Source organism: Talpa europaea, assembly GCF_964194135.1.
Source record: "Talpa europaea genome assembly, chromosome: 12".
NCBI lineage: Eukaryota > Metazoa > Chordata > Mammalia > Eulipotyphla > Talpidae > Talpa > Talpa europaea.
This window is the reverse complement of record NC_140079.1, coordinates 48,212,448-48,234,612: the sequence shown is the minus strand read 5'-3', so window position 1 is coordinate 48,234,612 and position 22,165 is coordinate 48,212,448. Positions and strand designations below refer to the sequence as shown.

General features: G+C 56.3%; 2 protein-coding genes across 2 annotated transcripts; both read left to right on the top strand.

Annotated features, from left to right (window-relative positions):
- Window positions 1–752: 752 nt before the first annotated feature.
- CERS1 (ceramide synthase 1) lies at window positions 753–18,287 on the top strand (the record flags this gene model as incomplete). Its single annotated transcript, XM_084251289.1, has 7 exons — window positions 753–989; window positions 3,178–3,337; window positions 7,216–7,396; window positions 9,542–9,703; window positions 9,983–10,130; window positions 10,341–10,450; window positions 18,245–18,287. 7 exons carry the CDS (start codon window positions 753–755, stop codon window positions 18,285–18,287), a joined length of 1,041 nt encoding a protein of 346 aa, XP_084107415.1.
- Window positions 18,288–18,586: 299 nt separating this feature from the next.
- Window positions 18,587–20,237, top strand: GDF1 (growth differentiation factor 1; the record flags this gene model as incomplete). The annotated part of the gene is made up of 2 exons (XM_084249329.1): window positions 18,587–18,905; window positions 19,447–20,237. The coding sequence occupies 2 exons, from the start codon at window positions 18,587–18,589 to the stop codon at window positions 20,235–20,237; spliced, it is 1,110 nt and encodes a 369-aa protein (XP_084105455.1).
- Between the last annotated feature and the right edge of the window lie 1,928 nt (window positions 20,238–22,165).

Genomic DNA, 22,165 nt, shown 5'->3' with positions numbered 1-22,165 from the left:
TGGCTGCAGCTTGGGGCACAGGGTCTGGTCAGTGGACAGTGGAAGTGTGGTCCCAATGAAGCTGCATCTGCATCCAGCCTGAATCCCCCTCACCATGGGTGCCCACTCCCTCCCCTTCCAGGCAGACCTGTGTTAACTTGCTGCAGAGAGGCCTCAGGCCCCCAGGATCACACAGAGCAGCTGGTGGACCTTGGGCCAGGCAATGGTAAGGTCCCACAGTGAGGCCCGGTGAGAGGCATGCCCAAGGGTCAGGAGCAGGGAGTGGTCAGTCAAGGTGCTGCTTATTGGTAACCCAACGTGCCCACGCACAGACACAGCATGGTGGGGTGGGAGGCCCGGGTTGTATGGGGCGTCCCTGAGCGGAGACCGGGTGGAGCCACCGGGTGGCTCAAGGTCTCCACAGGCCAACTCCACGCCGCCGCTCCGCGCCACGGTTTCTCCTGCTGGAAAACAGGCCCGAACGCGACCGCCTCCGGGAGGCAAAGAGACCACGCCGGGACTCATCAGCTGCTGCCTCAGAGGCACCCCGCACCCCGCACCCGCGCGCCCCCAGGTCGGCGACACCGCGTCCGGGCCCCGCGTGCCCGTCGCCCGCGCCCCCGCGGGGGCGGAGCCTGAGTCGGCCCCGCCCCTTCGTCCCCCGCGCTCCAGCCCGCGCGCCCCCGGCCCAGTTGCGGCGCGTGACGCGGGGTGCAGGACTTCGGCTGCCACGGCTGGCGGGCACAGGCGGCGGGCGGCGGCGAGCGGACTGCATGGCGGAGGCAGAGACCGTGGGGCCCGAGCCCATGCCGAGCTACGCGCAGCTGGTGCAGCGCGGCTGGGGCAGCGCGCTGGCGGCGGCGCGGGGCTGCGCGGACTGCGGCTGGGGGCTCGCGCGCCGCGGCCTGGCCGAGCACGCGCACCTGGCGCCGCCCGAGCTGCTGCTGCTGGCGCTCGGTGCGCTGGGCTGGACTGCGCTGCGCTCCGCGGCCACCGCGCGCCTCTTTCGGGTCAGTGCTACCCGGGTCCGGGGCTGGGTGGCCGGGTGGAAGGGACATTAGGGGGCCCTGGGCCGCCCTGCGCCCCTTTCCGTCTTAACGAGTCTGGCCACTGGAACGTGGGGAGCCTCAGGCCGGAGAGGCCAGGACGCGGGATCCCGAGCCCACGCTCTCCCCTTTTGGTCGGTGCGGGTGGGGGTGGTTACGGGGGTGTGGCCGAACTGAGGGGAACCCAGGACGTGCGACCCCAACACGGTGGTGATGCAGATGGAGAGGAACTGGGCATAACCCTTTCCTGTCGAGGCGGGCCCGGGGGGCCCGGGGGCGTTGTGAGGGCCCGGGCCGCCCGCACCCTTTTGGGCAGGGCCGAAGCAGAACTGAGGAGCGGAAGGCACGGGCGGGGAGGACTCGGCGCTCTGGGGGCGCCATGCGCCCTCGGGCCGCGCGTAGCGGGCTCGAGGTCCTGGGGCCGGCTCTTCAGCCGCTGTGGGGTAGTGGCTGCAGCGGGTCTCAGCCTCGCGCCTGTCTGGAGTCAGCGCCGCCCTCCGACCCGGGGAGGCAGTGGCCTGGGCTCCCGGCCACGCTTGTGGTCACAGCCTTGGGGAGGTGCCGCGGCCTGAGTCTTAGGAGAGGGACTGTGCCGCCTCCAAGGGGCTGAAACTGAATTGCCCAACTTCCACAGAACCCGGGTGACCGCGGGAGTGACATTGGCGCTTGGCCTCATTCCAACCTCGGGGGCCCCTGCTGTGTTTTGCCCCCCCCCCCCCAGATTGGCCGAAGCTATCCTGTGGATGGACTGGAGTCACCCAGGCCAGTCTGGCTGGAGGTGGCAGGGGGTGCAGGGATAGAGCCCTGGCGCCAACAAAGGGGCCTTTCTCTGCTGTCCAGGAAGAGGCTGGCCCTTGTTAATCGGGGATGGGGCGTTGTCTGGCCGCCATTGTCCCCGCCCCCACCCCCATATCACTCACTTGGGACAGAGACATCAGCCATCCCCCTGCTCTGGGGAGGGGAAGCAGGCATGACAGAGCCCCTTCATAGGTCAGCATAATCACAATCTGGCTTTGTTGCTCCCCTGACCATCCCAGTTCCCAGCTGGGAAGTGGGAAGGTCGGAACCCAGGATGGGGATGTGGTGGGCCACTCTTGGATGACCAGGCAGAGGGAGCATGCCCGAGGGACCTGTCAGGGGCACAGCAAGGTCAATGGAATGTGTGGAGGCAGGGCCCCAGCACCAGGAAACAGGTTCACCATTCCCAGGGAAGAGACTCGCCCTTCCCAAGAAACAGGCAACCTCCCAAGCTCATCTTCTTGGCAGGAGCCTGGTTGCCAGGGGTTACCAGAGCCGACTATCTCTATGGCAACTCCTGGTGTTGGGGGTGCCTTCAGCCTGGGGGAAGGGAAGCAGCTCATCCTGACTGCTCTGGAGTCTGGAACCCAGGGATTGAAGCCCTGCCCCCAGAACCCCATGGGTGCTGGCTTTCCCAAATTACCTCATGCCTCGCAGTGCCATTGTGCCCACTTCTCTCATGTTCTCCCTGATGTCCTCTCAGATTTGAGGTGCAGTCCATGTCCACCTCTCTCTGTGGCCTCTTTTCCCTCCCTGGTCCCCTCTCTCTTCTGGCCCTCTTCTCTCCTTTGGCTCCCCTACCTACTTGTCCCACTGTCCTCAGACTCATCGTCCTCTCTGGTCTTCCCAAATTCCTCCTCTGAGGCAACCCCTTCCCTCATGTCTACCCATGGGGATCACTTGGTGTTCTGTTCCCCATGCTCCCCACATGCCCTCATATTACTGTTTACAGGCTCACCCATAGTCCCCTCCACATCTTCTCTTTAATCCTCTCTTCCTCTTCCCTACCCTATCCCCAGCTCCTGTGATACTCCTACCCCCCCAACTCTCCCAGGGTCTTCGTCTTCCTAGCCTTATGCCCATATATCCCCCTCCTTGTGCTCACAGCCTGTCTTCATGTCCCTGCAGATCCCTCCACCCCCTCTTACCCTCCCTGAGCTGTCTCCGGACAGCTGGACACTAAGTTTAGCCTTGGCAGGCACACATGGGCTCTGGTTACGTTCCAGGTGGCTGTGGGTACTGGGCAACCCTCCCCAACACTGCCTGACCCGGGGAGTCGGGCCTTGGTCCCCCCTCTACTAAGAGCACCCCTGGTGCTCCCAGCGCTGATGGCCTGCCACTTTCTTGCCCACAGCCCCTGGCTAAGCGGTGCCGCCTCCAGCCTAAAGATGCCGCCAAGATGCCAGAGAGCGCCTGGAAGTTCCTCTTCTATCTGGGTGCATGGAGCTACAGTGCCTACTTGCTCTTTGGCACTGACTACCCCTTCTTTCATGACCCACCCTCCATTTTCAACGGTAGGGGCCCTTCTGGATAGGCTGGGTGGGCAGGGCTCTGCTCTGAACACTGAGATGGGGTACTCGGGGGAGCCAGACACTCATTTCATGCCAACATGAAGCCAGCCCAGAGACCAGGGTCATCGAGGGACCCTGGGGACAAGAAAGGAGCCACCTGGCTCAGGAGGCCTCCTGGGGAAGCTGAGCCCTTATGTAGGTCCAGAGGACACACCAGTTGCTGAGATCAGCATGTACAAGAGGCCCACACATGCCCCAGGTAGGGTGTGCCGGCAGGAGGAGGGTGGCAGGAGTTTGAGTTCCATTCTGAATAGGATCAGTTGCAGCAAGGGACAGGTGAGGTTGGGCTTGTGGGTTCTAAAAAGCACCCTCCAACTGTCGTGTGGAGATGTGAGGAAAGCAGGGTTGGGGGGCTGGGGTGGGAGGCAGGGACTGTGTGTTTGGACCAGGTTGACGGGATAAATTTGGTGAGAAGTGACTGTGTTGATGGAGTTCAATGTGGGTGTCACTGGGACCTGAGTGCTGGGTGGGGTGGGCAGGAAGGTGACTGCAGTATTGTCTGTCAGCAGAGTCTGGCTGGTTTAGAAAGCGTGGTCTGCAGTGGTCCTGCCCTATGTGTAACCCGAGGGCTCTTGGTGACCGGGCTTCATTGTCCCAAGACAAACGGGGCACTTGTCTGCCCTGTAGGGCCGTGCAAGCATTCCCGGTGGTGGATCCCCAAAGGGGGCATAGCTGTCTGCCTTCTACTTTCCTTTGTGTGAGTGAGCCAGAGTTGCAGTCGCAGCATTGGGCACGGAGCTGCCTCTGGCTTCTCGTGACCGATGCCGAGGTGACATGCTGGTGAGGCAGCGCTGCCTCCATGCTCATGTAGCGGGCACCTGCTGTGTGTGTCAGGCCCTGTGCTGACACAGCGGCCCCCGGCCCACGTCCTAAGGCAACTATGAGGTAGGAAACCTAGTCATGGGACCAGGAGGTGCCTGAGGTGAGGAGAGAAGTGGCTGATGTGAGGATGTTTTGCAGGGCATGCTGGAGAAGAGGGGGTGGGGCGACACCAGTCTAGGGAAGACCAGGAGCTGGGTCCCAGGGGACAGATCCTGGAAGTGGGGAGGGAGACCAGCTGGGACAACCAGGAGCACCCACAGAGCAGGTCGAAGTGAACGTGGAGAGGATGGTGGAGTCTATGTGCCCTAGGGAGGAGCAGTCTGCATGGTGAATCATATGCACCCCTAGATCTAGGCCTGGAGTGGAGGGTGTGCTCCCTCACTGTAACAATCCTGCCAGTTCGATGGGTAGAGAGATTGGTCTTGCATTTCCACGCAGGCCTCTCCGTGCCCCTCCTGGGTGCTACCACGTGAAAAGGAACGGAGGCTTGGGAGGCATGCGGTGGGGTAGGGAGGCCCCATGGCCACATTCTCCCAGTTTCACGCTCCCACATTCCCAGGTGCTCAGAGGAGGACCTGGGGAGGGCCCACTATGAGCGTGGGTTTTGCTGCCCAGCGTTGGGGAATACCTGGACATGTTAAAGTGGCGGGGGCAGGGGGCAAGATCTTATTTGTGGGATGTTTGCATTTTTTTTCCTAATTAGGTAAAATTTACTTAATGTGAAATTGGCCATTTTAGCAAGTCACAAAAGAAAAATGCTGCAAGAGCTCACTCATGTGAGGTCTCTAGAGGAGTCAGATCATAGACAGAAAGCAGGAGTGGGGGCCGGGGCCGGGGCAGGGGCAGTGAGTGTTGAGTGGAGACGGGGGTTCAGTTTTACAGTGTGAGTTCGGGAGATGTTTGCATGACAATGTGAACAATCCTAATGCTGTTGAACTTAAAGTGGTTATGATGTATTTATTTCTGTATATGTATGATATTATGTATTTTTGCCACGGTTTTAATATACCCACCATTTTACAATATGTAAGTGGCATTTAGCACATTCACAAACCGTACACACCACCAGCTCTATCTAGTTCCAGAACGTTCCATGAATCCAAAGGAAGACTCCCCCTACCCATGAACAGCACTCACCATCCCTTTCCCTAGCCCCTGACAACCACTCATCTGCTTTCTGTCTGTGGATTTGCCTGCTCTGGACATTTCATATCCATGGATCATACAGTGTGGCCTTTTGTGTCTGGTCTCTCACTCAGCATTATGTTTTCAGTTCATCCATGTTGGAGTGTGTGTCAGGGTTTCCCTCCTTTTCTTTTTTTTTTTTAATAATTTTTATTATTTTTTTTAATAGAGGCATGTTTTTCTTTATTTATTTGTTTGCTTGTTTGTTTTGTTTATACATGCACTGGGTACAGTCAGAAGCGTGGGAGGGTGAGAGAATTCACCAGAGCCAGAGCGAGGGGCAGAGCAGGCAGAAGGACCGAAGTACACTGCTGAGGGGAGCAGCGGGCGGCAGGAGAGGTCTGCGCGCCATGTGGGACCCTCCTCCGGTGGCCGGGGAGCAGCCGGGGATCGAACCGGCACCGCAGAGGCCTCGGGCAGCTTCGCAACCCAGCGCTCTACCGCTGCGCCACTGGGGAGGCCCGGTTTCCCTCCTTTTCATGGCTAAGTGATACTCCACCATGTGGATGGATAAACACGCCGTTTATCCTTTATCAGCTGATGAACATTTAGATGGTTCCTCCTCTTGGCGAATGTCCCCAATTCTCCTTTGGACACTTTGTTGTTGTTGTTGTTTTTTTTAGAGATTTATTTATTAATGCATACAAGAACTGGAGTACAGGCCAGAGGTATGGAGGGTGAGAGGACTTACCAGAGACAGAGTGGGGAACAGAACAGGCAAATTGACCGAAGTACACTGCTGAGGGGAGCAGCAGGCGAGACAGGAGAGGTCTACTGCGCCATGTGGGAATCTCCCTGGCCGGGGATCAAACTCGTGCTGCAGTGGCTGTGGATAGCTTCATAGGTTGTGTCATAACCCCTTGAGCCACCAAGGAGGCCCCTCCTGTGGACACTTACCCTGAGTCCTTGTGTTCAGTTCCCTGGGGCACATTCCTGGGACTGGGTTTGCATATTCACAGCATGGAGGCCAACCAGAGGAGAGTGGATGATCAGGATCCCATTCTGGAGGCTGGGAGGAGTCAGGGCAGCGCTGCATGGGAGGTGGCCTTGTCAGGACTGGGCTGGGGGCAGTGAGGAATGGATGGAAGAGAAGTCCTGATGGGTGTCCAAGTGCATCCTGGTTGCAGGAGGGCAGGGCACAGGTGAAGGGTCATTACTGAGGTGGGGGAACTAGAGCCTTCTGGAAGCAGTTGGGCTCCAGGGAGACTGGAGTGTCTGGCTCTAGACGAGGGGTGCGTGGGGTGTCGGGAGACCCAGGATGGAGCCCGGGAGGTATGGATTTGGAAGGTGGGCAGGGAAGGAGTCATTGAAGGGCAGGGTATAATCCAGTGAGTTCTGTGTTGGTATGAGCTGGGGGAGGAGGTGTTGGAGGGGCAGATGTCAGCTGGGAAGCCTAAGTGTGGGTGAACACAGGCTGCAGAGGCAGGATAGGGTAACAGGGCCCAGTCTTTGGCAGGGCTGCATTCAGAGGAGGGGGAGGAGGGTGGCGGCTTCCATAGGGTGAAGGCTTGCCAGGACTGAGATCCCAGCTGGTTTGAAGGAACCTGGTAAGTTAAGACAATGAGAGGGGCTGGCAAGAGTTGGAAATCCTGCAAGGGACTGGTTTTGGACCAGGAGCACCTTCACCTTTTTTTTTTTTTTTAACAAATCTAAAACTGCTCTATTCGTACAAAATAATTGGGACAGGAGAGCCACTACTCAGTACACCTGCAGAGATGCATGGCATGCCCAGCATGAGGAGGGTGCTGGCCTGGCTTGAGGGGGCTTATGGGGCCTCCTGGGGGTCCCCGACAGCTCAGTCTGGCTCTCCCCAGACTGGACGTCAGGCATGGCGGTACCACGGGACATTGCAGTCGCCTACCTGCTGCAGGGAAGCTTCTATGGTCATTCCATCTATGCTACGCTGTACATGGATGCCTGGCGCAAGGACTCCGTGGTCATGCTCATCCACCACGTGGTCACCCTGGTCCTCATCGTCTCCTCCTATGCCTTCCGGTGAGTTCAGGAGGGGACTGGGAGGGGTAGGGTGAGGTGGGGGAGAGGGCACAGCATGGGGCGGAGGCCAGTGTCTGGGGCGCAGGGACATGGGGATTTCATTGGGAGGATTCTGGTGAGCGATACTGGAGCAATGGGGTAAGAGCCCTGCCGTACCCCGCCCAGTCCTGCCTGGACAGCCCACTTGGGTGCCACTTGGCACATGCTCACTGCTATCAGCCATGCACAGCTCTGGCAGGGGTACTGCCTTGAACACAACAGACAGACTGGGCATGGTCTAGCCCGCTGCAGCTGGCATGTGGGACCCCTAGTGCTTCTGCCTGAATACGTGCAGGCGTCAGTGTGCTTGCTATCTGCAGAGCCACCCCGGCCAGAGGCAAAGCAGCCCTTTCGCTGTAGTGGTTGCAATTTGAAATGACCGTATCTCAGACTTAGTGAGTTAATTAGAATATAATGTTAACTTTAACTTTGCCTCTTCCTCTTTTCATAAAAACAAGACTGGTAATAGATCTAACATGGGGGCATCCCTGGTGGTGCAAGGGGTTAAGTCTCAGTACTATGAAGCTGTCTGCAGCCACTGCAGCACGAGTTCGATCCCCGGCCAGCCAGGGAGCAACCCACATGGCACAGCAGACCTCTCCTGACTCACCCACTGCTCCCCTCAGCAGTGTATTTCAGTCCATCCGCCTGTTCTGCTCCCCACTCTGTCTCTGGTGAATCCTCCCAGCCTGCCCCCCGTGCCTCTAGCCTACAGCCCAGTTCTTTTATACATAAATAAACATCTTTAAAAAAAAAAAAAAGGATCTAGCATGACATAAAGGGCACGTGTTCTTCCATTGCCCTGGTTGCCCCAGCCATAGGCGCCAGTGTAGCAGTTGCCAGTCACAGGTGACTAATTCAATTTGAATTATACTTGAAGAAATTCACGTCTTCTGTTTGTTAGCCACATTCAGGCTGCTCTTTGACCACATGTGACTGGAGGCACCTATATTGGACATTTCCCATCATTCTAGAAACTTCTGTTGAATGTCAGTCCTCTGGAGGATAAAATCAGATGATAAGAACATAAAGGAAGGAAGAAGTAACAGTTTGAAGGTGATTCTCTGAAGAGGAATCAAGTTGGAAGACTGCAGGGATGCGGGGGAGTGGGTGGCAGATGTGGGTTAGATGCGTAGGTGGGGAGGTGTAGGGAGGGTGAGGACAGCAGGTAGAAAGGCAGCGAAGGAGACCTTGAATGGCTGGAGGTGCTTATCAGGCTGTGGGACAGCACATGCAAAGGGCAGTGACAGATGGCAGTGGTTGGGGGCAGGGAGGGGCTGGAGACCTGGTGAGAAAGATTTATAGGGTAAGACCAAGTATGACTCAGGCCCCTTGGCCCGAGTGGCTGTGAGGTGGGACCAGAGGGACTATGGCGGCCTCTGACCATGGTCTTGTGTGTATGTGTGTGTGTGTGTGTGTAGAAGAACTGGGGTGTAGGCCAGAGGTGCGAGGTGGGGGCCTGGGGGTGAGAGAATTCACCAGAGACAGAATGGGGAACAGAACAGGTAGACTGACTGAAATACACTGCTGAGGGGAGCAGCGGGTGAGACAGGAGAGGTCTGCTGCGCCATGTGGGTAGCTCCCTGGCCAGGGATCGAACTCATGCTGCAGTGGCTGCAGATAGCTTCATAGGTTGCATCTTAATCCCTTGTGCCACCAGGGAGGCCCCCGGCCCCAGGCCTTTTTGAGGTAAGTCTACAGTTTGCAGCTCATGTTAAGTGTATAAACCTGGGAATGTCACCTCAGCAATGAGGTTCACTGTAGGAATGAATGCTTGACTTGGTGGATCCGGACACAGAATGATCCAGGCCTGTGAGGATCAGGTGTCATGGAGGGATCAGAGGTCACAGAAATGCGGGACAGAGAAGGAACTTCTAGGGAGTATTCTGGGTCCCCTGTGGATAGTGAGGTGGGGTGGGACAGGATCTGTTGGACTGGGGTGTCTGGGAGCTAGTAAGGCCTAGTTCTTGATTACTGGCCCTGCCGAGTGGGATGGGCAGGGCCACCGGAAGCCTGGAACCATAGCAGAGAGGGCCTGTGCTAGGGCTTCAGTGCAGGGAAAGGGTCTCCAGTGTGACCTCTTCAGTCTCTTCTCTCCCTGCCCAGGTATCACAACGTAGGCATCCTTGTGCTCTTCCTGCATGACATCAGTGATGTGCAGCTGGAGTTCACCAAGCTCAACGTCTACTTCAAGACCCGCGGCGGCTCCACTTACCGCCTGCATGCGCTGGTGGCGGACCTGGGGTGCGTCAGCTTCAGCCTTAGCTGGTGAGCCCGTGGAACTGGCAGGAGCAGTGGGGGCGGGTAGAGGTGGGCAGGGGCATGGGGAAGGAGGTCTTGGTCTTGGTGAGGTGGGTGGGGCAGTTGGGGGATGGGAGGGCCTGGGCGAGAAGAGGCTCAGGTTGAGCTGGAAGGGATGACGCAGGAATGAAGACAGATGGGGAGAGGTGGGCAAGGATGGGACAACAGAACAAGGGTGTTTGTTGACAGGTGGATGGGACAGGGCTGAGTGGGGCCAACCTCGCTGATCGGCCTCTCTCCTCACAGGTTCTGGTTCCGCCTCTACTGGTTTCCACTCAAGGTCCTTTATGCCACGTGCCACTGCAGCCTGCGCTCAGTGCCTGACATCCCCTTCTATTTCTTCTTTAATGCACTCTTGCTGTTGCTCACCCTCATGAACCTCTACTGGTTCCTGGTAAGTGAGCTGCCCCATAACTCCAGGCCACCTGCTCCTCCTCAGTCCCTCTCCCCAGGCTCTCAGTGGGCTAGGTGCAGGCCATCTCAGGTTCACCCAGGGAGGAGGGGCATATTAGGCAACAAAATAGCATGTACAAAGGCACACACAGCCATTAGGAGGGCAGCTGATGAGGGCTCCCCAGCTTACCTGTGCCTTCCCCTCCCACAGTACATCGTGGCTTTTGCCGCCAAGGTGCTGACGGGCCAGATGAATGAACTTAAGGATGTGCGGGACTACGACTCTGCAGAGGCTCCAAGCCCCAAGCCCAGCAAAGCTGAGTGAGTGTGCGGGGCCATAGCCCCAGGTCCATTCCTTTAGCCGCCTCTTCTGTCTGTCCATCATCCTTCTACCTGAGTGTGCTGTGGGCAGGCACTGAACATGTAACAGGGCAGCAGATGAGGCGACACGGATGGTGCTCCCCTCACCCTGTGCCTGCATCCAGAACAGAGACTACAATTAAGGTAGATGGTGGAGCAACAGAATTAGATGTGTAGGACAGACAGCAAGGAATTGAGTAGAAAGGTCTGGGCTGGGGGCAAAGCTGTGAATGGAGAGAATCAGGGTCTCTGCACTGGAAGTGGTGAGGGGCAGGCCTAGTGCTGGCATGGCTGGAGTAAGTGAGAGCTGGTGTGTGGCGAGGAGCAACCACAGGCCAGGCCAGACAGCGATCTCCAAGCTGGTGGATATGGAAGTGGTGACAGGTAACCCACCTCTGTCCAGCTGGTCTTGAGGTCTAGTAGGGCAGCCCACGCATCAGCGAGGCAGGAGATGGGACTGGAGTCTCAGACCCAGTACAGCTCAGGGGAGAATTCTAGGAAGGAGAAAAAAAGGGCCTCATGAGCATCCTGAAGGTGGTGCCCCTGGGACTTGTCAGCCTCAGAGTCAGGTGGTATCAAAAGTACCCCCCAGAAGGCTCCAGGAGCAAATGGAGGAGGGTTTGGGTGACCAGAAGGGTCAAGCATGTGCAGTACCCCAAGGGATTGTGGAGTTGAGCAGCAGTGGATTGAGCAGCAGTGAGACGTGAGGCTCAAGAAAGCCTGAACGATGCTGACATGTGGGCCTCTCACTTGACCTCTGGGGCATCATCCATGGTTTGGGAGAAGCAGTGGCCTTGGAGCTTCATGAGGTGGGTTGGAAGCAGCAGTGAGGAGCATAGAGGAGCAGAGATTTTTAAAACATCAAAAGATGAGATGGAGATCAAGGGAGGACTCTCTGCTTTCTCGAGTTCAAATACATGTTACGTCCTGATAAATCCATCATAAAATGAAAGCCGCATAAGTGGAACATGCATTAACTACGTCTAATCTCCCAAACATTGTAGCTCAGCCTGGCCAATCTTAAAATTGCTCAGAACACTGACATAGCCACCATTTGGACAGAATCCTCTAATGCAAAGCCTTTTTATACGTTAGTTTATAGTAACATATAAAAAGGCCCAGAATCACTAGTGGAGATGGTGTGGTGCCTCGCAGGCCTGGGAAAAGCTCAAATTTCAAACTGTGGTTTTTACTGAATGTGTATCACTTTCTTGCTATGGTACAATTGAAAAATTGTAAGTAAGGGGTCACCTGTAAAAGGAAGCATTTTACATCTGCCAGGCATGAGACCTGAGGCACAATGTGTGAGGCCCAAAGCCATGCCTGGGGAAGGGAGAAGAGGGGTCAGGCAGGATGGCAGGGGTGCCAAGGTGCCAGCTGACCACAGGGAGACCATCTGTGTCATCAGGTATTTAGCCAGGAGGAAGTGTTTGTGTTCAGATCCCAACTAACGAGACAGGCTTTGAATGTAGGTGAAACAGAAATGTAAGAATCAAAGACCACCCCAACTTCTGGCTCAAGCTGGCAGTTACTGAGATGGGCATTGAGGCAGCCTAAGGAGGGGGACTGGGAGTCTAGATTGTAGGATCATTGATGTCCAGGGAACATGAGTCAGGAATTCTTTTTGGGGAAGGGGTCATTTTTATTAATTTATTTTTGTGGTAACATTGGTCTATAACACTGTTTGTGATTTAGAGGTTCAGTGGGTTGGGAATTCTGCAGAGAGATTCATGAGGTCTCACCACTGAGTCTGAGCCATCTCAGAGGCTTCTGGAAGAAGCGGTAGCCAAAGAGAACTGCAACTGGGGGTGGGAGGCAATTGGCCCAATTTAAAGTCTGGAAGATCTCCCTGCTATAGAACAGTGAGAGCTGAGCCCAAGGCAGAGACAGGCCAGACCTCAAGCTGCCCAGTGCTGCTGCCTGCTGTACCTCCCCAGGGAACACCCAGCTTGCCTGTGGGCTGGGGCCTGGTAACCCCAGCTCCGAGCAATGGCATTTCTGCTGTGAAGACAGCTTATCGAGGAGCACTCTGCCACTATCAGCCCTGTGGCGCCATAGCCCCCAGGGACAGCTGGGTCTGAAACTGGGTGGTGTAAAAAACAATGAGGTGGAGGCACACACTACAAAAGAGCTGATCAGGACACTTGACTCCGTTAGGCCGTGGAAAACAATCAGGCAGCAGGCAGCAGCACCTCCCAGATCAGAGGAGACCAAGACCACTGAATGCAGAGTGGGGTCCTGGATTAGAAAAGGGTGCCTGTGGAAAAACTGCTGGAAGCTAAGTAAAGTCTGCCATTCGGTCAATAGTGAAATACTGGGGTGGTCCCTAGTTGGAACCCTGTTCCTTGGAGCTGTGAGATGCTGACGTCAGGGGAGGCTAGTAAGGGCTCTGTGGGAGCTCTCTGTACTATCTTTGTGCCCTCTCTGCATACCTAAAGTTACTTTAAAATGAAAAGATTATTTAAAAAATAAAAGAGAGGAGAGACCTTCAAAACCAGCACTGGATGTTAGATTAGCCTCCTGGGGCTGCTGTAACAAAGTACTACAAACTGGGTGCCTTAAACGATAGGAATTTATTCTCTCACAGTTTTGGAGGCCAGAAATCTGAAGTCAGGTGAAATCCAAGTAAAGCCTGCGGTTTTGTTCAGCAGGGCGGTTTTTCTTCCCAAGGCTCTTCCTTGTCTCCGCCATCTTCCAGGGGCTCGAGACGTCCTTGGTATCACCCCAATCTCTGCCTCTATCTTCACATGGCTTCTCTCCTTCTTCTCTCTTATAAGGATACTTGTCATTGGATTTAGAGTATACCCTAACTCTAGCTTGATCATCCCGAATTCCTTTGCTTCATTATATGTGCAAAGATGCTTTTATCAAATAAAAGTCACATTCAGATGAACAAATCTTTTGGGGGTCCACCATTCAACCTACCACAGATGCTAAGACTCAAACAATTAGATACAGTAAAAGAGAGAATGAGCAAATTAAATGAAGGCTGTGAAGAACTGACCCAGAATTCAGCCTAAACAGATGGAAAATAGGAAAGCAGAAGTCTAAGAACTATCTGGTCTAACTGTGCTCTAACAGGAGACATAATTACATGATTTCATTCTAATGAGGAAAATAGATTATGCTGAGCATTTTCCAAAAAGTGACAAGACGCAAATTATAAGATGAGTAAAAAGGCAGCTTGTCCTCAAACATCATAGTGAAAATGGGGAAACAACCACAGAAAAGAGGACCCACAAGACCATGACAGACGAGCATCCATGGGAGACGCAGGAACTGCGGGGTCAAGCAGCATCTCCAGTGCCGAAGCTATAGCCACTGGCAGCAGGGAATTTTGTACACAATTTTAAAAACAATTACTCAAGAGAAACAGGCTTAGCAACTAAGAAAGTTACCACCACAGATCTACTGTACAGTATATTTCAGGAAATAAGGACACTCCCAAGAGGTAGATCCAGCAGAGAAATTGACACATATCTGGATAAGAATTTTAATTGCCCAATTGGAGAAGTTTTTTTAAAGTATTGTGAAGTATTATCAAAAATACTTAGTGGTTTTTTTTTTTAAAGATATTATTTATTTATGCATACAAGAGCTGGGGTTCAGGCCAGAGGTGTGGGGGGTGAGAGGACTCAACAGAAACGGAGAAGGGAGCAGAACAGGCAGATTGACCGAAGTACACTGCTGAGGGGAGCAGAGGGCAAGTCAGGAGAGGTCTGCCGTGCCATGTGGGTTGCTCCCTGACCAGCCGGGGATCCATCTCGTACTGCAGAGGTTGCGGACAGCTTCATAGGTTGCATCCCAATCCCTTGTGCCACCAGGAAGGCCCCTACTTAGTGTTTTTGAATATTAAATATTATCAAACAGGACTGGGGGCTTGCATGTTATAAGAAGGTAAGGACTGCCTTTAGGCTGTTACTTATGCTAAAACTGATGGGGTATAGAAAGGAGAAATTAGAACAGGTACAACAAAATAAAAGGCAAGAGGAAGAAATCTAAAGCAGGAAAGGTAATCTCGAGTATTGAGCATCCACAACATGGAATAGTCATGCCTATTAGAAATTAGGTTTTTAAAATACCCTGTCTCTGTGCTGGTTAAGAAACTCCAGGGCATGTAGAGTTGCAAGTAAACAGACAGGAAGAGACATCAGCTGTAATTCTTAATCTGGCACATTTCACATGATGCAGTCTCAAACCACCGGGACAGGACTCCTTCATCAGGACCTGAGTGAACTGATGTTCTCTTTAAGCACAAGGAACATGCCTCAAAATTGAGCAAGTCAAGGAGTAGGGAAGCTTGGAAACAGGATCACAGTGACCACAGAGGTGAAAAGTTAGGTTTGAAAACAGGAAGAAAATGATGACTGAGAGTCTGGAAACATACTATAGGACAATGAAGTTGACCCTGGTCATCTGGTGGACCACCCTTCTGAACACAGGCCTTCAGCCCCCAGGGCTGGCCACTGTGCCTGTTGTCCTCTGTGGGCTTCTGAGGCCACCATCTGCGGACAGACACGCACCACCTCTGGCTCCACTGCCTGGCCTGATGATTCCCCATCCCTTGCTCCATCCTCTGCTCTACCTCTGCTCGCACACCACTGCCCCTGAGTCTGAAGAACTGGCTCTCACTGAGCACAGCCCCACCTGATGGGTTGCATGAGGACAAGGCAGCCCAGCATGCCAGCTCTCCTGGGACTGTCCTTCCTCCTTGACGCCAGCTGTCCTCCCCACCGTCTCCTTGACCAACATGTCCCCAGGATAGCAGTCTGAAAGGACAGCTACTCTCCCACCAGCCAGTCACCTCAGTAGGTAGCCCCTCTCCTTCCAGGCCGCTGTCCCACTCATGGCCGACTCTCTGGTCTGTTCCAGGCAGTTCCAGTCAGGAGAGACTCCCCCCTTCACCTCTGCCTCCAGCTTCTTCCTTGCAGTAGACCATTCCCCTCCTCTCTTGAATGCTCCCCATGCCCACTACCCTGACACCTTGCCCATCTGGCCCCACCAAGGCCTCTTTTCTTCTAAACCCAGGGGTCCCAGCCTTCTCTTTTCTTGTTGCTCACAGCTTTATTCTGAGAGACTCCACGTATCATACACTTTGTCTATCTACCATGTCTAATGCAGCGTTTTTAATCCATTCTCAGAGTTGTGCAGCCATCACCACCGCCAGCTGGAGATTTTCATCACCCCCCCTCCACCACCACCAGAGAAATCCCTGACCCAACCCAGTGCACCTCAGGCAGTTGCTGGTCCGCCTGCCCCCCACCCCTTCCACTTCACAACTTCCAAGGCCCTATTCAGGTCCATAGTGCTCCCCAACACCATCCTGTCTCCAGTGTCAGCGGCATTCCAGGCGTCCTCTAAAATGTACCAAACCAGCCCCTTCCCCACCCCAAACCCCCTCTGCTGACATTTGTCCATTGAAGTTGGTGGTAACCCAGGCGAAGACCTTGCAAAACCCTAGGGAGCCCCCTCTTATCTTCAGGAAAACATCCATAACCCTGAGTCGGCCGCCTGCCCTCACCTCCACCCCCTCCACCCCTCCATCCTCACAGCAGTCTTTCCCTGCAGTGATGCAGGGACGTGAACAGTGTAAATCAGAAGCCGAATGTCTAGGCCCTCTCATCCGAATTGGGTACTCCCCTGGCAAAAAACAAAACAAAAAACCAACAAAAAACAGTAAGGCTGTTTCGAGGGAGGAGGAGATCTTGGAAACTTGTGGGGTCCTCTGGAAACATAAAAAGACACAGGCAGGATACCCATCCTTCAAGGTGCTGAATTTCCTGTAAAAACGTAGAAATTAAAACCACCTGGAAATAGACAGGAGTCCATAAATACAGTAGACCGGAGCTCATCAAACTTTAGCAAGTGATGAAGATCCTGGAAGGGAAGAGCTATCAGAACATGCGGGACACGTGAGCTCATGGAGGAAAGAGCAAATATGTGTGCGACATCAGAGCACCCCCCCCCCCCCGACCTGTGGGCAGCCTCCTCCCTGCAAAGTATGAGCCAGCCGGGGAGCATGTCATCTAGCAATTCATTCAACCTGGAGAAGGAGGACGCTGGGAAAGGAAGATTAATTTGGCCACAGGCAGAGACAGGACGAAAGACAGATGGGAGGGCTTATCACTGACCTCACAGATAAAGGGCTCCCGCTGGTGGTGGCGGGAGAAAGAGCCACAACCCTGGAGAAGTGGCTGCGCCTATTCAGGAAGGAGAGTCCATTTGGCCCCAGCCCAAGAAAAAAGGGAGTTAGAGTGACCAGATCATGTCCTCCAGGAAAGCTTTCCTTTTTTCCATCAAAGGGTGACTGAGCCTGAGTATTGGGCAAAGCAGAAGGGCGGGGGACAGTCCTGTGCTCTGCCTGAGCTGTAAGGCGGCACCGCAGCAAGACCCACGCTCGACCCTCAGCAGCAACGTCTAGGCGGTGAGACTGTTTTGCCAGCTTAGGAATGTGTAAGCTCAGCTGTAGAGCCCGTGTCTACAGGGAAGCAGAGCATGTGCATGAAGAGTTTCCATAAAAGGGAACAGGGATGGGCCAGTAGCCATGACGGTGGGGTTGCAGTGACATGTGTCTAGGCACCACAGGGGCCCATTAAACAGGATGGGACTCTGCACCAATGTTGGCAAAGGCAGCCAGGACAGGACAGAAAAAAGCCCTGTCCGTCCAGTCTCATGGGCCTGGGCAGACCCCTGGCGCCCGGGTCCACTCCCATCTGGGAAACAGAGTGTCACTAATTCATGCAGCAATGATGGAATTTGTGGAGAGCGGTCGTGCATATGTGGAGCGATTGCCAATGAGGGAGTGGGTTTTTTTTTTTTGGAAACATGAAGTGCAGGAGACATCTTTAGAGAAGTTTGGAATACCTAAACCGGGCACATTATTTACTTTTTATTTATTTTTAAAGATTTATTTATTTATGCATGCAAGAACTGGGGTACAGGCCAGAGGTGTGGGGTGTGAGAGGATTCACCAGAGACAGAGTGGGGAACAGAGCAGGCAGACTGACTGAAATACACTGCTGAGGGGAGCAGCGGGGGAGCCAGGAGGGGTCCGTTGCACCATGTGGGTAGCTCCCTGGCCAGCTGGGGGATCAAACTTGTGCTGCAGAGGCTGTGAATAGCTTCATAGTGCTGTGCTTAACCCCTTGTGCCACCAGGGAGGCCCCTGGCACATTGTTTAAAAGTTGGGAACCTTTCTCTGGGATCTTAAACTGGACACTTAATGTATTGATAAGAGATTTAAAACACTGCATACCTTCTTGCCTAAATACATGTAAAACACTGCATACCTTGTTTTAAGAACAAGGGGAGGGAAAGCAGGCACCATAGCAGATGTGACAGGACAGAGGACAGTGGTCAGAGACTCAGGGCCTTTCCTGGTTGCCCCGTGAGCTGGTCCAGGCCACTGGAGCAAGGACTAAGCAGTCCCGGCAGGCGGTCCTGGTGGCAGGGGCTCTGGCCAGAGGAGGAGGATAAAGGGCCTCTTTACCCAGGGGCTAGTCAGGTGTAGGTTGGTGGGCCCTGCTGCCTTCCAGTAGCCGCGGGTGGTCCAAGGGAGCAAGAAAGGGGGGAGGGGAGAAGCAGGGACGTTGTGTCCTCCAATGGTCAGCAGGATGTTAGGGTAGGAGCGGGGAAAATGGAGGAGGAAAGAGTGAGGCGAGGCAGGCGCCTGACTGGGAGGAGATGGGGAGGGCAAGGCGGGTGTCGGGGGAGGACACACCCCCATGCCTCACTGGGCCCCGTTCTGGCCTGCAGGAAACCGCTGAGGAACGGGCTGGTGAAGGACAAGCTCTTCTGAACCCCTCGCCCCCAGCCCCGCCCCCCTGAGTCCCGGATCAACCACGACACCCCCGGGGGCGCCGGCCAAGATCTTCCCGACCCGGGAGCCCGGCCCAGGCCACCTCCGTCCCTCGCGGGCTCTGACCTTTCCCTGCCACCTCCCCCCAGGCCCCGCCCCCGGGGCCGCCCCGGCCGGGCTTCGGGCCCGCGGCCCCGCCCCGGGAACCTGACCCTCCGGCCCCGGCCCCGCCCCCGGCCCCCGGCGCGAGGGGCCCCCGCGGCGCTCCCGCACTCCTCCGGCCGCCTCCCGAGAGGAAGATGCCCGCGCCTGGCCGCGTCGGCCGACGCGTCCTCCTCCTCCTGGCCCTGCTGCTGCCATTGGCGCCCCCGGCCCTCGCCCCCGCGCCCCCCGGACCCGCCGCCGCCCTGCTCCAGGCCCTCGGGCTGCGCGACACACCCCGAGGTGCCCCCAAGCCCCGGCCGGTACCTCCCGTCATGTGGCGCCTGTTTCGCCGCCGGGACCCTCAGGAGGCCAGGGTGAGCCTGCGGCGGACCTCCCCGGGGGCCACCCTCCGACCCTGCCACGTGGAAGAGCTGGGGGTCGCCGGAAACATCGTGCGCCACGTCCCGGACCGAGGTGAGTTGGGTTGTGGATCCCGGGGGTCGAGACCCCGTTGGGCGCTGCGTGGGACAGACCCGAGCTGCTCGAGGGGCCCCAGCGCACCCGGGCCAGTGCGTGTGCAACCTGGGTCTCCACTCCAAACTCGCTGCTCGCGGCGGACACCTGCAGAACCCCGAGTAATCCTGAGAAGGCAGCCCCCGTGCTTGCCGCCGAAACCCTGCCCCCAACCCCCAGCCCCCACCAATTCACACCATTTGATGCCTTCCTGCAGATCCCACTCCGCCCCGGCATCCTTCCCCACGGGCCCCAGGTGCTCGCTCACCCCTTCCCATCTTGCATGTCCCCAACCTTTCTGGGCAAGGGCCTCTTCGCGAGCGACCGCCTACCCCCGCCCCATCTCTCACCTCGGTCGCTTCACACCATTTGACGCCTCCTAACAGATGGTGCACCCCCTTCCCTCACCCCCGACTCCTGTCCCCAACGGACATCCTCTGGCGTCCAAACGCAGCCCCCGTGTGGGATGCCGCGCGAGCCGAGTCTTTCCCTGCCTCCCCAGGTGCGGCCGCTCGGCCCCCCGAACTCTCCCCGGCCGCGGGGCAGTGCCCCGAATGGACCGTCATCTTTGACCTGTCGGCTGTGGAACCCGCCGAGCGCGCCAGCCGGGCGCGCCTGGAACTGCGCTTCGCAGCGGCGGGAACCGAGGTGGCGGGCGGCTGGGAATTGAGCGTGGCGCGGGCGGGCGAGGCGGCGGGCGCGGGCCCCCGGCCGGTCTTGCTCCGTCAGGCGGTGGACGCGCTGGGGCCACCTGTGCGCACCGAGTTGCTGGGCGCCGCCTGGGCCCTCAACGCCTCGGCGCCGAGCAGCCTCCGCCTATCGCTGGCGCTGCAGCCCCGGACCCCTGCCGCCTGCGCGCGCCTAGCTGAGGCCTCGCTGCTGCTGGTGACCCTGGATCCCCGCCTGTGCCATCCGCTGGCTCGGCCGCGGCGCCAGGCCGAGCCCGCGGTGGGCGGTGGCCCCGGGGGCGTGTGTCGCGCTAGACGGCTCTATGTGAGCTTCCGCGAGGTGGGTTGGCACCGCTGGGTCATCGCGCCGCGCGGCTTCCTGGCCAACTACTGCCAGGGCCAGTGCACACTGCCAGCGGTGCTGCCCGGGCCCGACGGGCCGCCCCCGCTCAACCACGCCGTGCTGCGCGCCCTTATGCACGCGGCTGCTCCGGGGGCCCATGACCTGCCCTGCTGCGTGCCCGCACGCCTGTCACCCATCTCCGTGCTCTTCTTCGACAACAGCGACAACGTGGTGCTGCGGCACTACGAAGACATGGTGGTGGATGAGTGCGGCTGCCGCTGAGCTGGCAAGGGTCAGACCCACAATAAACACCCTGGTCCATCTAGCCTCCTTGATCTCGTCACCTGGGTGTGGGTAGAGGAAGGGGCTTTCTCCACCACGGGTTGCCAGCTCTCCAAGTGACACCCTGTCCACCCCGCCAGGGTTGAGTTCCCAGAGCCCACCTCCAGATCTCCCCATACCCAACACGGGACTTTAAGGCGCTGTTCCCACCTGACACCCACCACCTCTTTGACTCATGGCTGTTTTCCAAGTGACTCCCAAGTCCCGCACCTTGCAACCCGGCCCCCTCCTGTCATTTATCCAGCCCCAGTGTGAATGCAAGAGCTGTTTATTAAGATTTTATTGGTGACAAAAGAGCTTAAAACAAATTGACCAAAAGTCAAGTTACATTGCCTTGGTACAGATGCTCCTCGGTCCAGAAACTTAAAAAGAGTACCCGCTGCTAGGAAGGTGGACAGGCAATCGGCACAAGGCGAGGCAAAGCATTCCAAGGAACAGGGCAGGGGCACAGGCAGCGCCCCCGGGTGCATGGCACAAGTGTCATAGCAGAAACCACACTCTGTGCCTCTATGCAGCCTACCAAACTGCCACAGCCCTACAGCGATGGAATATCCTGGCCAGAAGGAAGGTGGCTGTGTCCCACCTGCCCAGGTACAAGCTGGGCTTTGAAGGTTTTGGGATAAGGGACAGTGTCAGCCACAAGGGGAGGGGGGCTGCAGGGTCACTGTCCCAACCAGGTGGTCGTCAAGGAGAAAAAAGCATGGTGTAGCCACCAGAACCAGACCCCCAGATGCCCGGGCCCAGCTGGTGTGACCAATTACAAGCTCCTCCTGCACAGAAGCATCTCATTCCAGAAACATTTCTTTTCCTCAAAAAACCAGCAACCATCCCCCTCATGAAAGTTGTGTCCAGTCCGCAGGCAGAGGGGTCCAAACTTGGGGGGCAGGGTGAACAGGAGTGGCGGGCTCTCTGGGTATCTGGTGACCACCAAACTGTGGCACCTCCCCAGGGACAGCCCTCTTGGTGGCTGCCAAATCCTTGGGAAGGACCCTGGAGAACTGGCCTCCTGCCCTCTGGCCTCACAGCCAGTCCTGCCTGGGCCCTCCTGGGGCTGAGTCCACCGCGCGTAGGAAGCACGTTGCTTCGCAGAGTCCAGTGGAGGCCTGAAGCCACTGCCGGAGCGGGCTCCCTCAGCGCCCTGATACACAGGGAGAAGATGCTGGAAGCTAAAACAAACTAAAATCCTCCTCAGATCGCCTCACACGTGTTGATCCTAATCTCAGGCTGTGTTGGCGTGTTTAAACTTCATTTCTGGAAGCCTCTTCCATCTCCCAGGTCCACCACTAAGATTTGAGAGACAAACTCAGGAAAGTATATTTTCAGTACTCCTTTGAAAGAATCTTAAAAAAAAAAAAAAAAGAAAAACAAACAAAACAAAAACCCCAAACACCGTTATTTTCTTTAAATGAAAACCCTCTTAGAACACAGGCAGCAAGGCCACGGCAGTTTCAGCTGCATGGACAGAACTCACACTTCCCGGGCTGCCCGGCACAGCCGCCTGCAAGGAGCCTGCTCAGCACAGAAACGTGAAGTTTTTCCTGCTAAAACGTAGTCCCCTTTCAATAAAAGAGAAAAAGAAAGAAAAAGAACAGAGGAAAGGGCTACTCTGAGACGAGGGTCTTCCTCCCTCCGCCCCGGTCGCAGGCCCAGGTGTGGACGCGAGCGTGGCCTCCTGAGCGGCTGACGGCACGGCGGCTCCGCGGGCCCACCCGCCGCGCTCCCGACTCCTTCTCCTCGCCGAGGGCCAGCGTGGGCGCTCGCTCCGTCTCGGGCTCCTCTCCCTCTCCTGTTGCTCACAGTGGTGCTTCAGTTTTAGCAGTGGAAAACAGGTATCCATTTATTTTTATTTTTTATTACCCAGAATAAGA